Here is a 17,378-nt window from a genome sequence, read left to right on the forward strand (position 1 = left end):
GAGTCACATATACTTTGAGTGCTTTCTAGTTAACCAACTAAGTTTTGTTCTTTTCCCTTCCCCTCTCTGTCTAAAGGCTTCCCAGACATTGCCCCCGTATAAGTCTATTCCCCAATGTAAACTCCAGAGTTGCTAAACACAACCTACAACATAAAAATTATATCCAACTGCCAGAATACCCAGGGGCTGTTTACTTCTTCCACAAACTATTTTGCCAACACTTCAGAGGTCTTTCCTCCTCAACAGATGGGAAAACCCACCTAATTCACTCACCCATGAGTGAAGCCTGGCCCCTGCTCCTCCATCTTCCCTTTCCTGGGAAGCAGTTCACAACCTCCAGCTTCTAATCGTTCCTGGCTGCCCTGGTGTACAGCCTTGCTTCCCCAGCAGGTTTCACAACACTGTGCTGTTTGCAGGCAGTTGGGGACCTGCAAAATTAGCCCCACTCCAGAGGTTTTAGCTCAAGGGATGAAAGACCACAGGAAAAAGCCCCAGGAGTTCATACTTTTTTGTGCCAATGACACAAACATTCTCCACCGAGTGAATGTGAGGTTTCAATTCAAATTTGCCAACACAAAGATCCAGCATCTCCTAATTGGCAGCTGGAGTTAGGAGAGCCTAGAAGGACATTCTGATCAGCAAAACAAATTCAAATGCAGGCTGCCTTGTGTTTGATGCTTCTTAGGGCAAGCTGAGTTATAACACACTCAATGACCTAAGGAAGACACAATTTCCTCCATTGCAACCTGACCCTTCACCAATGGCATGCAGGTATTGCTGCCATGGCAGCAGAAACACCACCAACACAGGCAGTCACAGTTGTTAAAAGGAGGGTGGAAATGTTCCTAAGAAAAGATAACTGCAGACAACCAAAAACCTGAGGTAAAAATTTCCATTGCTTATGTAGTATCCACAAAGCCAGAATAGTTTCTGCAGTACCAAATATGCCAGGATATATGTTAAATTTTGTCAAAGCAGCAGTACTGCTTCATTTTTGTGTTTAATTAGCTGCAATTAACAATGTAAAGTTAAACTGGGTATGTATTTTTTTTAAGCCACTCAGGCTGGGTAGTGCAATTTCCTGGCACGCATCCTGTTCTAGCAGGAAGGTTCAGCATGTCTGTAGCAAAAAGGACAAGAATGATTAAATGGAGTAGGGAAGTAGTAATTGTTCTCATTACTTGCAGCAGCCATTAAAAGTAATTGCACCTTGGCAATGGTGGTTTTCAGATATAAACAGTCGGTGTCTCAGATGCTCATTGGGAGTGAAAGTTAACAAAAATGAAACACCTGTTCATACATCAGTGGGGCTGCAGTTTAGTAGCGTGTAGCATTCCTGAAGCTGTTATATGCATGCACCATGCCAACAAAAATTTGGCCATGGTTATTGAAGGCCTGAATAAATGTGGCCAATCTCTGACAAAAATCTGATTAAGGTCTTACCTGGGGTTAACAGGACTGACAGCAAGAAGAGCCATTTATAAGAAATCTACACGTGACAAGGCACGTAAGGTTAATAGCTATCGTTGGTGCAAAACAGATTTTAAAAAGAAAAATCCTGTGTGCTGACTGGCAGAATGTACTGATTTGCTCACACAGTTTCCAGTGTGGTGAGTGGAGCTGCTCCCATGTACAGCTAGAATGCAAAGGGTCAAGGCAGTGAGTTGAGCTAATGCAAGACTTCAGTGGGCACTACATCTCACAGACAGCAATCCACCGAGGCCAAATGTGCAACTACACTCAGTCTGGCTGCTCCTGAGGATCTGAAGTATTTTGAGTATCAAAAAACCACGTGTAGGAATTTTGCAGTTAAAGTTCTTTCAGTGTATTTCCCTCTTTTTGGGTAAACTTCAAGAAAATAAAAAATAAAAAATAGCTGCACTTGTATTTCCTCTGCCTATGAAAAGTAGAGGGTGAATTATAAATTATCCCAAGACACATTTGGGCTTTGTTTATGAGAAATTCAGAAGACACCTAAGGGTTACTCTGGTGGATGATCAGCACAACATGTTTGCACAGGACAGACCACACTGAGGTTTATGATGCAAGTGGCTTCAGAGAGATGTTGCTACTTAAGAGCCTTCACCTTACTGCCTGTAGTAGCCTCTCCTCCCTCTTGCAGGGCACAGGTACCTGCATCTGGCTTGCACTTCCTGGCAGGAGTTTTGTCAAGAGCTGCCCTTATGAAGCACTGTAGTTTTCAGAATTCCACGTTTATTTTTTGTTCCACAAAGCGAGCAAAATAGACTATTGCCCTCAGTCGATTCAGGGAGCAATCAGAGAGATAGAAAAGTGCAGAAATTTCCTCCCACATCTAAGCAGAAATAATCTGTATATAAACTGCTTTACCCAAGCATTTGAAGTCTGAGTAACAATCAGTGTTATAATTGAGTCCTAAACCTGTCCCCTGAGACATGACAAGGATAACCCAGAATCAACAAATGAGCACAGTATGTTACGATTCTAGAGTTGGCTCCTGGTCCAAAAAAGGGCAAATCTTTATCTCCCAAGAGTCCCAAATGACGGAAAATCCCATCAGAGCAACGGCTGTGGTTGCACCTGACCAGCTGACCAGTATCGCGTAAAGAAGTATTCTATAAACAACCAAATCCTTAACCAATAAGTTACAGTATTTTTTATTCATGTTAGAATTTCTATCAGTGTTTGAACATTAATATTTAGAGAGCTTGTACAATTTCCATTCAAAGTTTAGAATGAGAACCACACTAGATCATAAATGGTAACTAAAACACAGTTCAGAATGGTATGGATATTCACACTCTCTTTCTCTCTTAACACTGTTAAACACTTTCTTTTCTGCTAGGGGGTTTACAAGGAAAGGTGTGCACGGTAATCACATCTCAGCAGTGTTCCAAAACATAATGGTATCCATTACATATAAACTCTTTAAAAATATACTTCTGTCAAAAGACTTGATGACTACTATATACACTACAAAAATAAATTTTCATATAAATAAATTATATGGCATAATTTTATCTTTGTAACTGAAATGACACAAACCCACCCCTACCAAACAGGCAGGCAATGAGACCCAGTTTGAGTGTTTTGTTTTTTTTTTTTCTTCCTTTTAACTCCCTACACTGAAAGCTGTGATGAGTCCTTAATGTAAATGTTATATACTCTTTCCTATTTATTATTAGTAAGCACTCTATACAAATAAAAATTCATTAAACAGTAAAAACATAGCTGTAATAGTGTTTCCAATAGAAATAAAATCCCTGCATCTTGTTTGTTATAAACTGGCATGACAAATACTGAAAGAAAACATTCTTATGATACAAAAATATAAATATCACCCATGATTTAAAAAAACTATAAACCAAAACCAGAACAAAATACATGTTGCCAGCCGCTGAGTTCTCCCCTTGCCGATGGGACTATCGGAGAAGGTCTACATTGTGCACAAAGCAGCGGACAGCTCACCCACACACAAGCACACAGGACTCGGGCAGGAGCAGGTGGGAGACACTGTGGCTTGCCCCGGCTCCCTTCCCATCCGAGGAAGAGGAGGCAGCAAGGCAGCCCACGGTGCAGTGGTGGTGTCAGTAGGAACCCTGCTGACCTCTGACATGAGAGCGCACACGCTTGGCAGTTGAAGGCAACTTCTAATTAGTATCATACAGTTTTGCTGCAGTTTGTATGATCTGAGGTCACTATGCTGCTAGTGCTCAATTGGGGCCCTGCATCTTTTTGTCATTAAGAGTTGTCATGTTAAGACAGTGAACTGGACCAGTAGGCAGTTGTGACATTAACCCTTAAGTGTGCACTGAAACTAGCTTATGTATCTTGGGAATGAGACCAGGCTCTCACCACCTGCTCTTCAAGCGTTCACATTGGAGATCTGTAAACAAGTGCCTCTTATCAAAGTGTTTCCAACTGAGCAAAAAAGGCATGGAAATTTGTGCATTATAATTATCCCCATTTGATATGCTGGCAAGGTCTGTGGGCAAAGATAGACTCCCTGAAGCCACTGAAGAAAAACACTTCCCCATCCAAGCACTGGCTGTTGCTGTTCAGATGTCATATTTAAAAGAAAATCCCTACCACTGGTGCGTTTAGAAACTGAGTATGTGTGTCTGTGTTTGGCTCTGAATCGACAACTGAACATCCACCTGCTCTAAAAGAACAGCTTGGAGAATGGCAGAAAAAGTAAGAAGAGGAAGACAAGAGATAATGAAAACTTCTGTTCTGTTATCTTAAGTTAAGGTTCTCCATTCTTAGGGTTTGATTTCAATGTAGTTTTTTTTCAGACCCTTCACCTGCAGCAATCCCCCTTTAGTTTAAAAATAATAATACAAAAAGCTAAATTACTTTTGCAAAGAGATCCCCATTTAGCTGTTTTGATTAAAAGTGCCAATGCAGCATGGGAAAACACAAACAACAGAGAAAAGAATACCTCAGGCCTTATGTGTCATTATAGTCCTGGACCCATCAGAAAGGCATTTATATTTAAACAGTGAAAACAGGGCTGTTTTATCCTTCCATTTGATTTTTATCACTTACAATTATCTTCCTTCGTGCCGTGAAAATAAGGTGACCAAAGATACTGCTTTCAATGCTGTAAGGACCAGCTGAGCTGTGGCTTACCATCAAACAATTCAATTATCCAGCTTCTAATGCCACACATAGTTAACAGTATCAAAATAAGGCTTATGCTCACCGATTTTCTATAACCGCAGCACCTCTCAATATCTAGCACCTTTGGAGGTGAAAATGTAATGGTTATAGGACTTGCACTTACCTGGCACTTTTTGCAAAAACACCCAACGAAGCACTACAAGAACATGAATTAAGCCTCACAACATTCCTGGGAGGTAGGTAAGTGTACTTATACCCATTTTACAGAATGAGAAATGGAGGCATGGGGCAGTTCAGTGACTCGACCAAAGTCATGTGAACCAAAACATTGAGAGCATGGGAAACTGAACTACAAACCCAAACCTAGACTCCCTGTTTTCTGTTTTGCTTGGGTCTTTGATGATGGCAGTCTATGGTTTACGTTGGTAAAAACCAACACAGGTTTCACTAGCGCCTACAGGGAAAGCCAGACTCACATCAGCATCAGTGGGTTTATAAGCCCACTTAAGTGTTACCATACAGTAAAAGAGAAACTACAGTACACCAGGAACATACACACGAAAGCATGCACACTTCCAGATGCACACAACAAAACAAAACCTGCACAGATCTAGATCTATTTAAGCCTCCCATATTAACTTGCTTTTCTTCATATCTGCTTATTTTAAAACTTACCACGCATAGCGTGTTTGAAAGTTAACAGCAACATTTCATACTACCACAGGGTTGTGATATGAAAATTTAAAATATTTTAAACAGACATGTACCTTAAAATAAAAAAAAAAAAATCCTATTACATAAGCAATATTTGCATAGAATTATACAAGTAAATTATACAATATTTAAGCAGCAGCAACTTAGGCTGAGATTTAGAACTAGATTAGCTTAGTTGTGGCACAGAAATTCATGTACAAAAAGTACAAAATGCACACAATATTGTCCCCTTTCTATTGCCCAGAGGCAAATGACTCCAGATTATACTACTTTACATTGTTCTTTTGTATATTACATATGTGTACATCTTTTAAATACTTAAAAGAAATATTTAACAAAATAATAATACAATAGGTTACAGTAACAGTGAACTGTTGTCCTGATGCAGCACGTCCTTTTCTACAACTTCAAGCAGTTCTTCTCTTCAAGCAGTTCTGGAAGTACAGTTTTCCATCTTTGGCCTCTTCTCTGCTTGTCATTACCCTTCACACAGACAGAAGGAAAACACAAACATTCGTTAAAATTCAAGAAAAACAAACAATCAAACTGATGCAAAACTCATTTCATGATTCCTGTGGTTGCAGTTAACAGTCAGGAAACATGACCCCTGCTTTCATCTCAGTCATTAATTTCCTGGTAAAGCAATACTCATGCCAATTAAAAAACCACAGATGCTTTAAGTTCTGAGTTGCCAGCTCTAGATACTTGCAACAAATTCATTCAAAACCAATGAACACTTCAAGGAGAAATACGCTACATCAAATACTTCACAGAGTTAAGAATCTCACATTGCCATGCAGTTCAGCTTGAAAAAGCTATGCCCATGTATTTCCTTATTTTGAGGATACTATTATTTGCTGTATTTCTAGACTGTGAGGCTAAAGGCATTCAAGTCTATTTATACTTTGAGGCATTTTACAAATCATAAGATCACCTGACTCATCAAAAAATTTCCATCCAAACTCTACATGTCTGTGCATGTGCCTGCACACAGGTGTACATGTGAAACAGTTCTATGACCAAAATGAAATGGCTGGCCCTGATTAAAAACTAGCTTCTGTCACTGAAAACCTCTGAAAAGCAAGAGAAAATCTGGGTCCACACCTGATTAACTTTCTCTTTCTTTCAAAAAAGCCAGAATCAAAATAGTAAGAAATGGTGTTTTTTCAGGCACAAACCCCTAAAAGTTTTCAATGTAAAAGCTCAATTGTTTTCTCCCCTTCAAGTATTTCCTACAAAATTAATGGAACATTGTCAAGAAAATTAATAGCTTTATTCTTCCCCAAGCATGGGCTAAAATACCCCGCCTGTGCTAAACAGCAGTTTCCTTCTGTAATCTTCTCTTGCCAGACTAAAGACAGACAATGATTTAGGCATGACATCTCACAAGTTTTGGGGCGTATCTACTGTTTCACAGGGACGCAGAGCCACAAAGATGATTAAGGGAGTTGAACACCTTCCTTATGAGGAGAGACTGAGTGAGCTGGGGCTCTTCAGCTTGGAGATGAAAAGACTGAGGGGTGACCTCATTGATGTTTATAAATATGTAAAGGTTGAGTGCCAAGAGCATGGAGTCAACTCGTCTTGGCGATGCCCAGTGACAGCACAAGGGGTAACGGGTGGAAGTTGAGGCATAGGAAGTTCCATGGAAACATGAGGGGAAAAAATATTCACTGTGAGGGTGATAGAACACTGGAACAGGCTGCCCAGGGGCGTTACGGAGTCTCCCTCTCTGGAGATATTCAAGACCTGCCTGGATGCATTCCTGTGTGACCTGGTATAGGTGATTCTGCTCTGGCAGGGGGATTGGACTAGATGATCTTTCAAGGTCCCTTCCAGCCCCTGACATTCTGTGATTCTATGAACATATTAAATTCCCCACTAGGGCAGCTCTACCCTACCCAAATCTGCAACAGCCACTGTGGCTGCCCCTGGCAAGGGAGAGATTAGCTCAAGTACTCCTCAGGTATACAAATTCACTGGGTGGGTCTCTGAATACCCCACAAAGGGCAGGGAATACCCCACTGTGCAGCAGCACACTAGGCATGGTGCAGCCTTCCCAACACCTTCCAGATAGGAACTCCTTCCTCACAATGAACTTCAATTTTTTTCACAGAGCTTTATTCAGGAGAGGGCAATTTTGAAAACAGCTGGCAATGTTACATTCTCCTAAGCAATGCCTTTCTGTATCATGTTTTAGAGCATGCCAGATGCAGTGATCAGAAGACAGGACTGATCAACAGTAAGTCATAGAATTATTTTGGTTGGAAAAGACCTTTAAGATCACTGAGACCAACCACTGATGTAAGACCACCATGGCCTGTCCTGAAGCCATGTTCTGAAGTACCATGTCTACAGCTCTTTTGAACACTGCCAGGGGCAGTAACTCCACCACCTTCCTGGGCAGCCTGTTCCCATGTGTTACCACTCTTTCAGTAAAGAAGGTCATTTCCTCTCATCTTATCATTAATTACCTGAGAGAAGAGACCAACACCAGCCTCACTAGAACCTCATTGCAGGTAAGAGCAACCAGGTCTCCCTTCAGCTTCCTCTTCTCCAGACTAAATGATCCCTGCTGCCTCATCTGCTCCTCATATGACATGTTCTCCAGAACCTTCACCAGCTTTGTTGCCATTCTTTGGACATGCTCCAGCAACTCAATGATCCTTCTTGTAATGAGGGTCCCAAAGCTGAACATGGTATTCAATGTGTGGCCTCACCAGTGCTGAATACAGGAGCACAATCACACAGCTTTGAAGATGTTACATGAAACCTCTGCTTCATTTTCCTCATCTGGTAAACTGGGATTGTATGACACTTACTTTGCAGTTCTCTCAGAATTAGTTTGTGCCTGAACCCACTAAAAATTCTCAATGTACTATCTTATTCAGCCTGTTCTCTAGTGCAAAATGTACTATCATTCATGGTCAGCAAATTGAGGATCACGAGGGACCAGTAAGTAAACCTGCCTGAAGGAATGGTACCTCACGATTTTTTCCCCCCCTTTCAATCACACCATTGCCTGAAATATGCAAGGCTTGGAGCTAGAAGAGATAGACCTACCTTACTGTGAGCTGTTGCCAGGTATCCTTTCCTCACATTCAACATCTTGCAGTTCTATAACTTCTACTTTAGAATTTCTTCTTTCACACCGCACATTAAAGGGCACATGAGGATCCTCAAATGGCCCGTGGTCAGCCTCACGGTATCCCTCGTAGGATGAAAAGCTCCCTCCTCGAGAGCTGTGGCTGTGCACTGCAGGGTGGACAGCAACAGTCACTGAAGCTGAGGCAGTCACAGTAGTGATAGGCTGGCAGTATGTTGGTCCTGCAGCGCCTACGGTGCTGAATGCTGGGCTTCTCATGTTATGAGAACGAGTCCTGTGGCCCAAGCGATCTCTACTGCTAGGTCCTGAATGCCCTTCAGTAGAAATTTCAAATGCGTCCCTGCGAGGGCGGTAAGGAGGTGGTCGCATCCCTTCCCTCGCTTCCCCTTTGGGTTGTCTGCCCTGGTGCCACGTCTGCTGTGTGCCAGACTCTGCATTAGACTGATGCCTTGTCTCTGGCTGAACCACCTGAAAGAGAGATGCACAGTTAGGCCTCTGACAAAGCGAGGCAAACAAACTATAATACAGTTGCTTGTACTTCATGCCAAGGACAATTACAATAATGCTGTCCTGGCTTAACTCTACAAAAGCAGTATTCTTGAGTCTGAGATTTGTTGATTTTTCCAGAGAGGTTTTGTCTGAAATCCTAAAAACCTTGGAAAGTGTGTCTTCAGAAAAACACAGGATGACAGCTGAAAACATTATTGTAAGCTTCCTACATACTGGTCCATCTTTTCAAAGGGATGGGTGTCAAGCACTAAATGCTAACTCGTTCAACAACCACAATTACAGGCATTTGGAACAGGCTCTATTCCATGCAGGCTACACACACAGGATGTCAGTGGGGTAGTTTGTATAGACTGTAGGAATCTGTTTTCTGATTTCTGTAAAAGGCGTGAAGCACAGCGGCCACATCAGTCAATAAACCGTGACCAACTTCAAATGTGGCTGTGCTTGTACCTATTTCTAGGCCTCTGCTGAACAAAACCAGATACGCATCACAGCTCAGCATGCAGCATCAGCAGGGGTAGGAGACACAGCTTTTCACTTTCCTTTGAAATTGCAGCTATGCCAACAGAGTAGCAAGATGCAACAGACCCAAGGTTTGATATAACCCTGAAACTCTGCTCTTATGGCTCTACCAAATCTTTCTCCCCAAAATAAGCTCTCAGAAAGAAGTGCATCAGATGGTGGTCCTTATGTAGCTGTGTGGAAGAGGTCTGGATCTTTCAGTTTATCCCCATTCCCTCTCTGAAAACAGCCATCAAAGAGACCAAGAGCTCTCTCTCGTGACTGATGCCAATATGATATAGCAGCAATTACACATCAAATATGTTTTGCTTTCATACCATCATTTTAACCCCAACTCAATTCTAAAGGAGAGCCTAAGGGAAGCATTCATTCCCTGCTTACAAGTTTTGGCACAAAGTTGCATACCATAATCAGCCAAAATATGAAAAAGCTTTCCACAAAAATAAACAGATTTAAATAAAAACCCCTCAAACACTATTGTTGCCATCTTGACAGTCAATATGCAAGCTCCTTACACTGGATCTTGCAAAGGCAGGATTCTCAGTGGCTTCCACTACTACTTGATGGACTGGTGCCCCAGGGCCTTGGGTGGCCTCGTATTGATGAAGCTCTTCACTGATGCCAGACACTGTGGTTTGAGAGCTGTACTCTGAATCAGAGGAATCTGACACATTAGTGTGCCCAGGTGGCAGTGCAAACCTCACGATGCTGGGGGCTGGCTCAGGAGATGGTGTGGGCAATCTATTTTGTCCATTGGCTGGAGAAACCTGAAAACAACAGTACATTCAGTAACATTCAGTTAGCTCACCCTTTTAACCACTAGAGCCTGACCAGTGTTCTGCCAAATACACCTTCCCTCAGCACCAGTATTCTCATGAACAGTTACAATGAATTGAAAAAAGATTAATGAAAGCAAAAAAGAGACATGATCTTCATCAGCATGCATGTAAACAGGGTCACACAGATTCTTCTGGGTATCAGTGTCTCAGGAAGTGCATGTATGTGCGTGTACACACACTTATAAGCATGAAAAATTGTATGTGGACTTAGCCCCTCCTTCAGCATACATTAACAGTGATTGCATAAAATCATCTCAAATGTCTATGTATAGCTCAGTGTCTATTTGCAAAGAAAGATGGGAACACACGTAACAGCAGTGTATGTGGTAATAACATATGCACATACATATTGCTTCAGTAAGGGACATACATATATGTTAGGAATATAAGAGATTACACACTGTTGTCAAAAAATTGTTTTACTAATACTAAAAATCCAAATGCTTCCAAAATATTACTAGCCCAGTGTACATACCTTGTGTGTTGTTCTTGCACACACACACATATAATAGACATATGAAGCAGACCACATTTATTCTACTAATATGTGGTAAAGTTAGCCCTATGTAATGCAGTAATTATGTTAACTATAGGCATTGAATAATCAACAATCAAATGCACATTTGGTATCTATGAATCCTTTTTTGCTAGATTTGATCTAAAAGCATACTGCAGGGAGGGATAACCGGACAGGGGGAACCTCCTGGCAGACCAGTCATGGGTATCAGGGTGTGGTCTGTGGACCACCACCACTGCATGTTGGTCCACACAGGCCCTCCTGGTGGTCTGCTAAGTAAAATATTTTGAGGTTAGCAACAGAGGCAGTGAGGTAGGAAAGAAGGTATGTGTGCAAAAAGAACTAACTTTTGCAAAATATTGGGGGGAAGTAGCCTCTAAAACAACACTTATTAAAAAACCTTAAAATATATAAGTAGAAGAATACCAACTAAATAACAAAAAGCACTTTTCAAGATAAAAAACACACACAAACTACAGCAAGAAATTTAAGAAATAAAAAAAGATAATTCAGAAAACAGAAGTTTCATTTAAAAGGGAGTGATCTGTCAAGGGCAGGGATGCAGCTTTACTTTTTGTGTTCATCATTAATTTTACTGACCTCAGGGTATGGTCCAAAGAATGAGAGAAGAACAGGAAGCAGCACCAATCCATTGAGAACTCCCAGAATGGTTAAGATTGCCAAAACAGCAAAGAAATACCTGAAGTAAGGATTTAGAGGTTTGGGGGAGAGAATAGCCACAAACACTGTTAGAAATAAAGGGTAACAAATTACTCCTATGTTAAAATAAAACGTACACTAAATAAAATCTAAAATACAACCAAGAGGGTCATACATAATTATAACACTTTCTATATATAGATACAGGGATTTTTACCTTAGAGAAGCTACATTCTGGAACCCAAAGTGTTAGTTGATAAAGGAAAGAAAAAAATTACATTTGTTAGTTTCTCAGAATGTGAAAGTACGCAATGTTATTTATGAATTTGTTACACAAACACAAAAATATGGTATGTGCAGTGAATAGCTGAATGGACTGAAAGCACAAATACAATGAAAAGGGGCCCCCATTAGTGAAAACCCAGCAGAAGCAAACAAATGAAGTGAAGGGTGTAGAATTTAAACAATTTAGCCTAGGAGGAAAAGAAGCCCTCTTCTCCGAGCAGCTAATCCACTGTGAAATGCTTCTGCATCTTACAGAAGAATCTCTAATTAAATCTCCAGTGTATCAGGTAAGGGTTTCCCTTGCTGTTCATTAATCACAACTTTCTGCCTAGAATTCTGTGAGTTCCAGTTTTACCAAATAGCTCAAACTGCAACCTTTTTATTACACAGGAACCCGCTTTCTGCAAAGAAAATGCTGCCTATTCTATGGTAAGCTTCAGCATTGTACTGAGTAAGAGCACTCCACAATGGCAGAGCTGCATTGCAGGCTAATCTTTTGTTGAACAATTTAGCATCTCTGAATACTCTTGTTTTGCGTCAGCCAATTCAAACATAAAGGCTGAAGTACTATGGAAGAAGAGGAAAGTGCACAAGTGGTTGTCCTTTCCCACCACTGAGGGCTAAGGTCTGGGATCCTTCATGAATACCAAGGTAAACCTGTCAGTGAATGGAAAGCCTTGCTAGTTGGTATTCGGCACAGCTGGGGTTCAGACTAAACTTAAGGCTGCATTGTAACTAATGATTTCAAGGACTCAGTCTTGGTCAATTCCTGGAGAAGGCAAGGGAGAAGAACAGATGGCAAGTTTGCTACTGATGGGTCTGATGATTGCATTGTCTAGCTGGCAACAAACTTTACTGCCTCCCTGTTTCCACATGTGATCAAGTGTATCAAGGCTCCTGTAAAACTACAAATATCCTGCTATTAAAAACAATAGGGAATTTCTGATCTGCATTAGTAAAAAGATCAGTGAGCCCATCTCCTCTATTAACATAAACCACCAGAACTTTATACTAGGACAGAGATCAACAACAGGCATTAAAAACATTTGCATCTCATCCATCTAATGCTAGGATAAACAGGGGGATTATGCTCTGACCACTTGCTGTATATAATGTCTGTTAATTTACTTAATCTTCCACATTGTTTGACTATTGCTTTCCGGAAGTTTGGAATCTTCTTTGCCCCCTTGTAACAATGCTCAGGCTTCCACAGTTTATTTTATTTTAATTTTTAAGCAAGGCAAACTAAAGGCAGATTGTGCTAGAAAATGATAAACTGACGGCCAAGAGAAGTAAAATAACCAAAGTTGAAAAGTTGAAGGGCTCATTTTGTAAACTCAGAGAACACCCAATCCAAATTTGGTGTGAAGGGCTGCTACAATCTTCCATTTGCTTCAACACAATAACATGCTTGCCAAAATCTAATCTGTTAAGTAGGAAAGCAGCACACCAAAAGCACTCCTGAAAATTTGGGTTAATCCTGTAAGAAATGTGTGTATCAGAGCGCTCCAACCCTTTCAAGATTAGGTCCTAAAAAGAATAATTCTACCTTATTTCTTCAATACCAATAAAGTCAAAAAAACACTAACTGGGGGGGGGGGGGGGGAATAAAAATCCTACTTTGGGACATGGAATATCTATATAGTAATAATCCTTGTGTAGGTTCATAAGGTCTAACTGCAAACTGCCTGCTTTTTTCAAATCTCTTACATGCATGAACAAAAAAATCTGGATGACATTCAGCAGCCATTCTCTCCATTCCTGCCTCTGATATTCTGTTGTTCTTCTTGTCAAATGGATGACAGCTAAGCCTAGTCATCTACCTAGTAGTTAAGTCATCTTTCAACGCATTGTTATTGGGTCCAGTTCTGCCTCAGTTACATTCAGTTATATTTTAGGGCTTGGATTATTTTTAATTTTTTTTTTTTTCATGCTATAGTTTGCCACAAAGAACCTGTGTTACTTCTAAGACTAGCCATTTTACAGACCTTCGTAAGTTGTTTGCAGTAGGATAGGATCTGTTTCATTGCACTTCTCAAATTCGCCTCCGCAAAACCCCCACATTCCTCTCATCCTTGACGAATTCACATTGTTAATTAAATTCACAAGAAACAGCCTGCCTACACTTCTAAACAGAAGGGCCTTCAAACTTTGCTTTACAAAATTTTAATATCAGGTTCTGTGTTCATAGTTACGGTTCTGCAGCTCCCAAATAGGGCTTTTTGTCTCTCTCTGTCACATATAACTGTAAACCTCACGTAACAGTACAAGAAGGCCCAGAATCACTTGCAGCACAGTTGCAGCGTGTTTGTAGATTCACATGTTCTTTGCACACACACTGCTGTGCATACAAAGAGGACCTGAAGGCTAAAGGTCAAACCCAGCTAATACAGAATAAAACTAAATACAGAATAAAACTAGATGCTTTGAACTGACTCAAACCCAGAATTAGCAAACTGCTGAAGAGGTCCATTTTGTGCTCTTTCACATTGGGTGTCACATTTTATTGGAACAGATTTTAACACCAGTAATGGAAACACTACCATGCCTAGCAAGTAACAAGGAGTTGATAACATACAGGAAAAGCAGGACCACGACGTAAGCATGCTTGACACACCATGCACAGGAGTAAAATGACAGATATGCTGAAGTGATTAAAAGCATGCCGCTTTTTATTTTCAAAAGGCAGTCAAGACACACACAAATGTTTTACCTGACAATAAAATCAAACTCTGATCCTGCAAGCATTAACACTCCAAGCAGAGTGGACACGGCTCCATCCAGCACTGGCGCAAACATGTGTTCCAGTGCAAGGACAGCCCTATGGTTCCTGTCCCCTATGGCAGTTAAAAATGCCTGTAAAACAATGAAATTAATTTCATTAGAAAGATGAACGCAGCCTTCCACACAGCCTCTCTCACAGCATGCAGTTTTTCACTGGTTGATTACTTCAAGCTACATCTTATGAAAGTATCTCTCTAGCTGGGAAAGCAGCAAGAGAAGGCCTGATTCTGCAGCCATACCACATGTCACATAGCTGCTGCTGAACTCACATGACCAGAGAAAGTCAGACCTTAGTAATAATTTTGGTAACAATGCCTGCTTGCATCAGTAGGCTTTTGTCTCCAGCTCTGCTTATTTCCATCTGCAAAGAATTCATTTCATGGTGAAAGTACTTCAGGTGTCAAAATTACAGAGCGATTCCTTTCACTTAAGTGGGGCCACAGCTTCTGTGACTTTTTTTAAAACACTTTTGTTTCACTCAAAATAAGTGTTTTTGCAGCTTCTGCTACATCAAAGCTAACAAACATGTATGTATGAAATTGCCTTAGGAACAGTACTGAATACAGCAGAGCCTGAGCAGCAATATGAGAATGGAATATCCCCTCCAAGTCTTTAGTGAACAAGCTAAATCTGGGGTGAAATCAGTCAACAGATAAAAAAAGCTACTTGGTGGGACAAGGAGACAAAAATGGGTGGATGTAGAGTGAGATTCCCAACCCTCACTTCCATAGGTAGCAAACCCATGTATCATGAATCTTTAGTAGTGGAGTAACATTGGTCCATGGAAAATGAATGTATCTGGGACATTATACATGCCCATACATGTAAGTGGATAAGGAATCCTCAGGATAAAGGCAGGTGTCAATGAGACAATGTATGTGAAAGGAAGCTACAGTGTCTGATCTATAAACATATTCAGGAGTTATGGAACACATACATGTGTTTGTAATTAAAGGATGCACAATACAAGAGTCTGCTGTTCAGAATCCACTTGCAGAAATAAAAAAAAAATGAGGTCATAATTCAGAAGCTATGGCAGAGAAATGAGCTGCAAGTGCATTGTGAGTCACTCTCAAACAAGGTCAATTAAGTTCTGTATCAACAGTTCCAACACTGTGATTTTTGTTTATTCAACATCAGATTGACTGTTTATATGCAGGGAGCTCTGTGGAGGTCAGTATTCCTGCTATTGCCCTAAGTATATGAAGCATTTTTTTATTTAAGGCCTATGTTTGGAAGTTTTTGACTGCAGAGTCAACGTGGAGAAAAAACGCAATTTCCAGTTTGCTTGGCATTTTACCTTTAGCCACAAATTACTTCCTTTTTTACATATATGAAATCCTGGAAACTTAGTTTCTTCCCATTTGGAAACAACTAAGTGTTTTGTCTTTTCATTCCAGTTTTCCCTTTTTCAATGTTCAATTCTAAAAACCTGCCATTTCTTTCTTCTTGTACACCATTAGTTTCTGACACCACTATTGCAAGTTCTAGCAAACAGGTGTATCACCAAAGGCCTAACTATCAATAGCTGTAAGGGAAAAATGAGTATTACCACTTCAGGGATCTAGCTGCTACTCTTAACCTCATCTTAATTCCCCTATGATTTTTCTTAACATTTTCTTTCCATCCTGTCACTGTATCTGCCTCAACTCTGTATGTCATCTACATGTACCCAGTATTTGGCCATCTCCAGTGTGCTAAAATTTCTGTTAGTTCTCCCCTCTTTTTCACTATTACCAGATCCTCTTATCAGTCCTCCCTCAGAGTCTAAAAGGCCTGCTGTATTCCCATTCAATGTTACTACCACTTTCCAGCCCGCTCTCTTCACTCTTTTTGGACTGCTAGACTACAGTACTAGAGATTGTAAGCCCCTCCCAGGACCTTGAAATTGTATTATATTGGCCACTCATCCTTTGCTACTGTTTAATACAATAAAGCTCAAATCCATGAAGGCAATTATGTTCTTAAAGTATTCTGAAATCTCAATTAAAATAGGACAATTACTTATGCTGAGCACAAAATGTTGGAAACACCAGTGCTACCATTGTCAAGTAAGAACACAGAAAACAGCCCTTTCCTTTATTCTCTGTCACCAAATAAAGCAAGACTATTTTTGCATCTCTCCAACACTCAAATGTGACACACACCCATGCTGCAAGCAGACTGTCACTTCTATGCATTTTTACACATCAGTTTGCTAAGCTAAGTGAGTAGGTGCACTCTAGATTTGGACATTTAAGCACGAAAATGTTGAAAATCTTTATATAAAACCTTTCCCCCCCTTTTCCGCTCTTCCTCATCGTATTGGAAAACTATTTTCCTATAGACTGTGTGTCTTTGCTCACTATTAATAGCTGATGGGTTCTGAAAGAAGATGCAGATTTTTCAAGTGGGAAATCAATCCTAACACATTCAAATTTAAGTGTTCCAGAGAGACTGGATTACACTGTGTGCCAGTTTGAAAATGTGCTCCAAAGGCTTCTCTTCCACAAGATACAAAATTTACATCCAAGAGGGAACACCACCCAGCACTAAGGCAACAACCATGAGGCTGCAGACGAGGACCAGGGGCATCTGGACTGAAGCAAGGTACATTAAGAGCTTTGCTTTGCCTCTATTATTTGCATCACTCAACTACGTATCAGTCAGCTACATATCACTGGTAATGTATCTGCTCTTACCTCCTGTGAGACTGACTCAATAGTTAAGAATTACTCAAGATCAACTCCATTCTAACAAGACAAAACAAATGCAACACAAAATTGTTCATAACTTATTTCCGTCTAAGCATCACGTCACTGACCTAGGAGACTAAGTTAAGCTCCTAACATTGCAACAT

General features: G+C 40.5%; 1 protein-coding gene across 2 annotated transcripts in view; it reads right to left on the minus strand.

Moving 5' to 3' along the window:
* Window positions 1-8,380: 8,380 nt before the first annotated feature.
* Window positions 8,381-17,378, minus strand: part of PTCH1 (patched 1) — a 65,629-nt gene continuing 56,631 nt past the window's right edge. Inside the window, exons 20-23 of one of the 2 annotated variants that reach the window (XM_054178280.1) lie at window positions 14,469-14,611; window positions 11,411-11,510; window positions 9,970-10,221; window positions 8,381-8,890 (exon numbers count right to left, since the gene is read on the minus strand). In XM_054178280.1, the coding sequence (XP_054034255.1) occupies window positions 8,381-8,890; window positions 9,970-10,221; window positions 11,411-11,510; window positions 14,469-14,611 (1,005 nt within the window). Of the gene's footprint in view, window positions 8,891-9,969; window positions 10,222-11,410; window positions 11,511-11,687; window positions 11,705-14,468; window positions 14,612-17,378 lie in introns of those variants that run through there. The other variant, XM_054178281.1, reaches the window with a different exon arrangement.

This window comes from Dryobates pubescens, chromosome Z (genome assembly GCF_014839835.1).
Source record: "Dryobates pubescens isolate bDryPub1 chromosome Z, bDryPub1.pri, whole genome shotgun sequence".
Lineage (NCBI taxonomy): Eukaryota > Metazoa > Chordata > Aves > Piciformes > Picidae > Dryobates > Dryobates pubescens.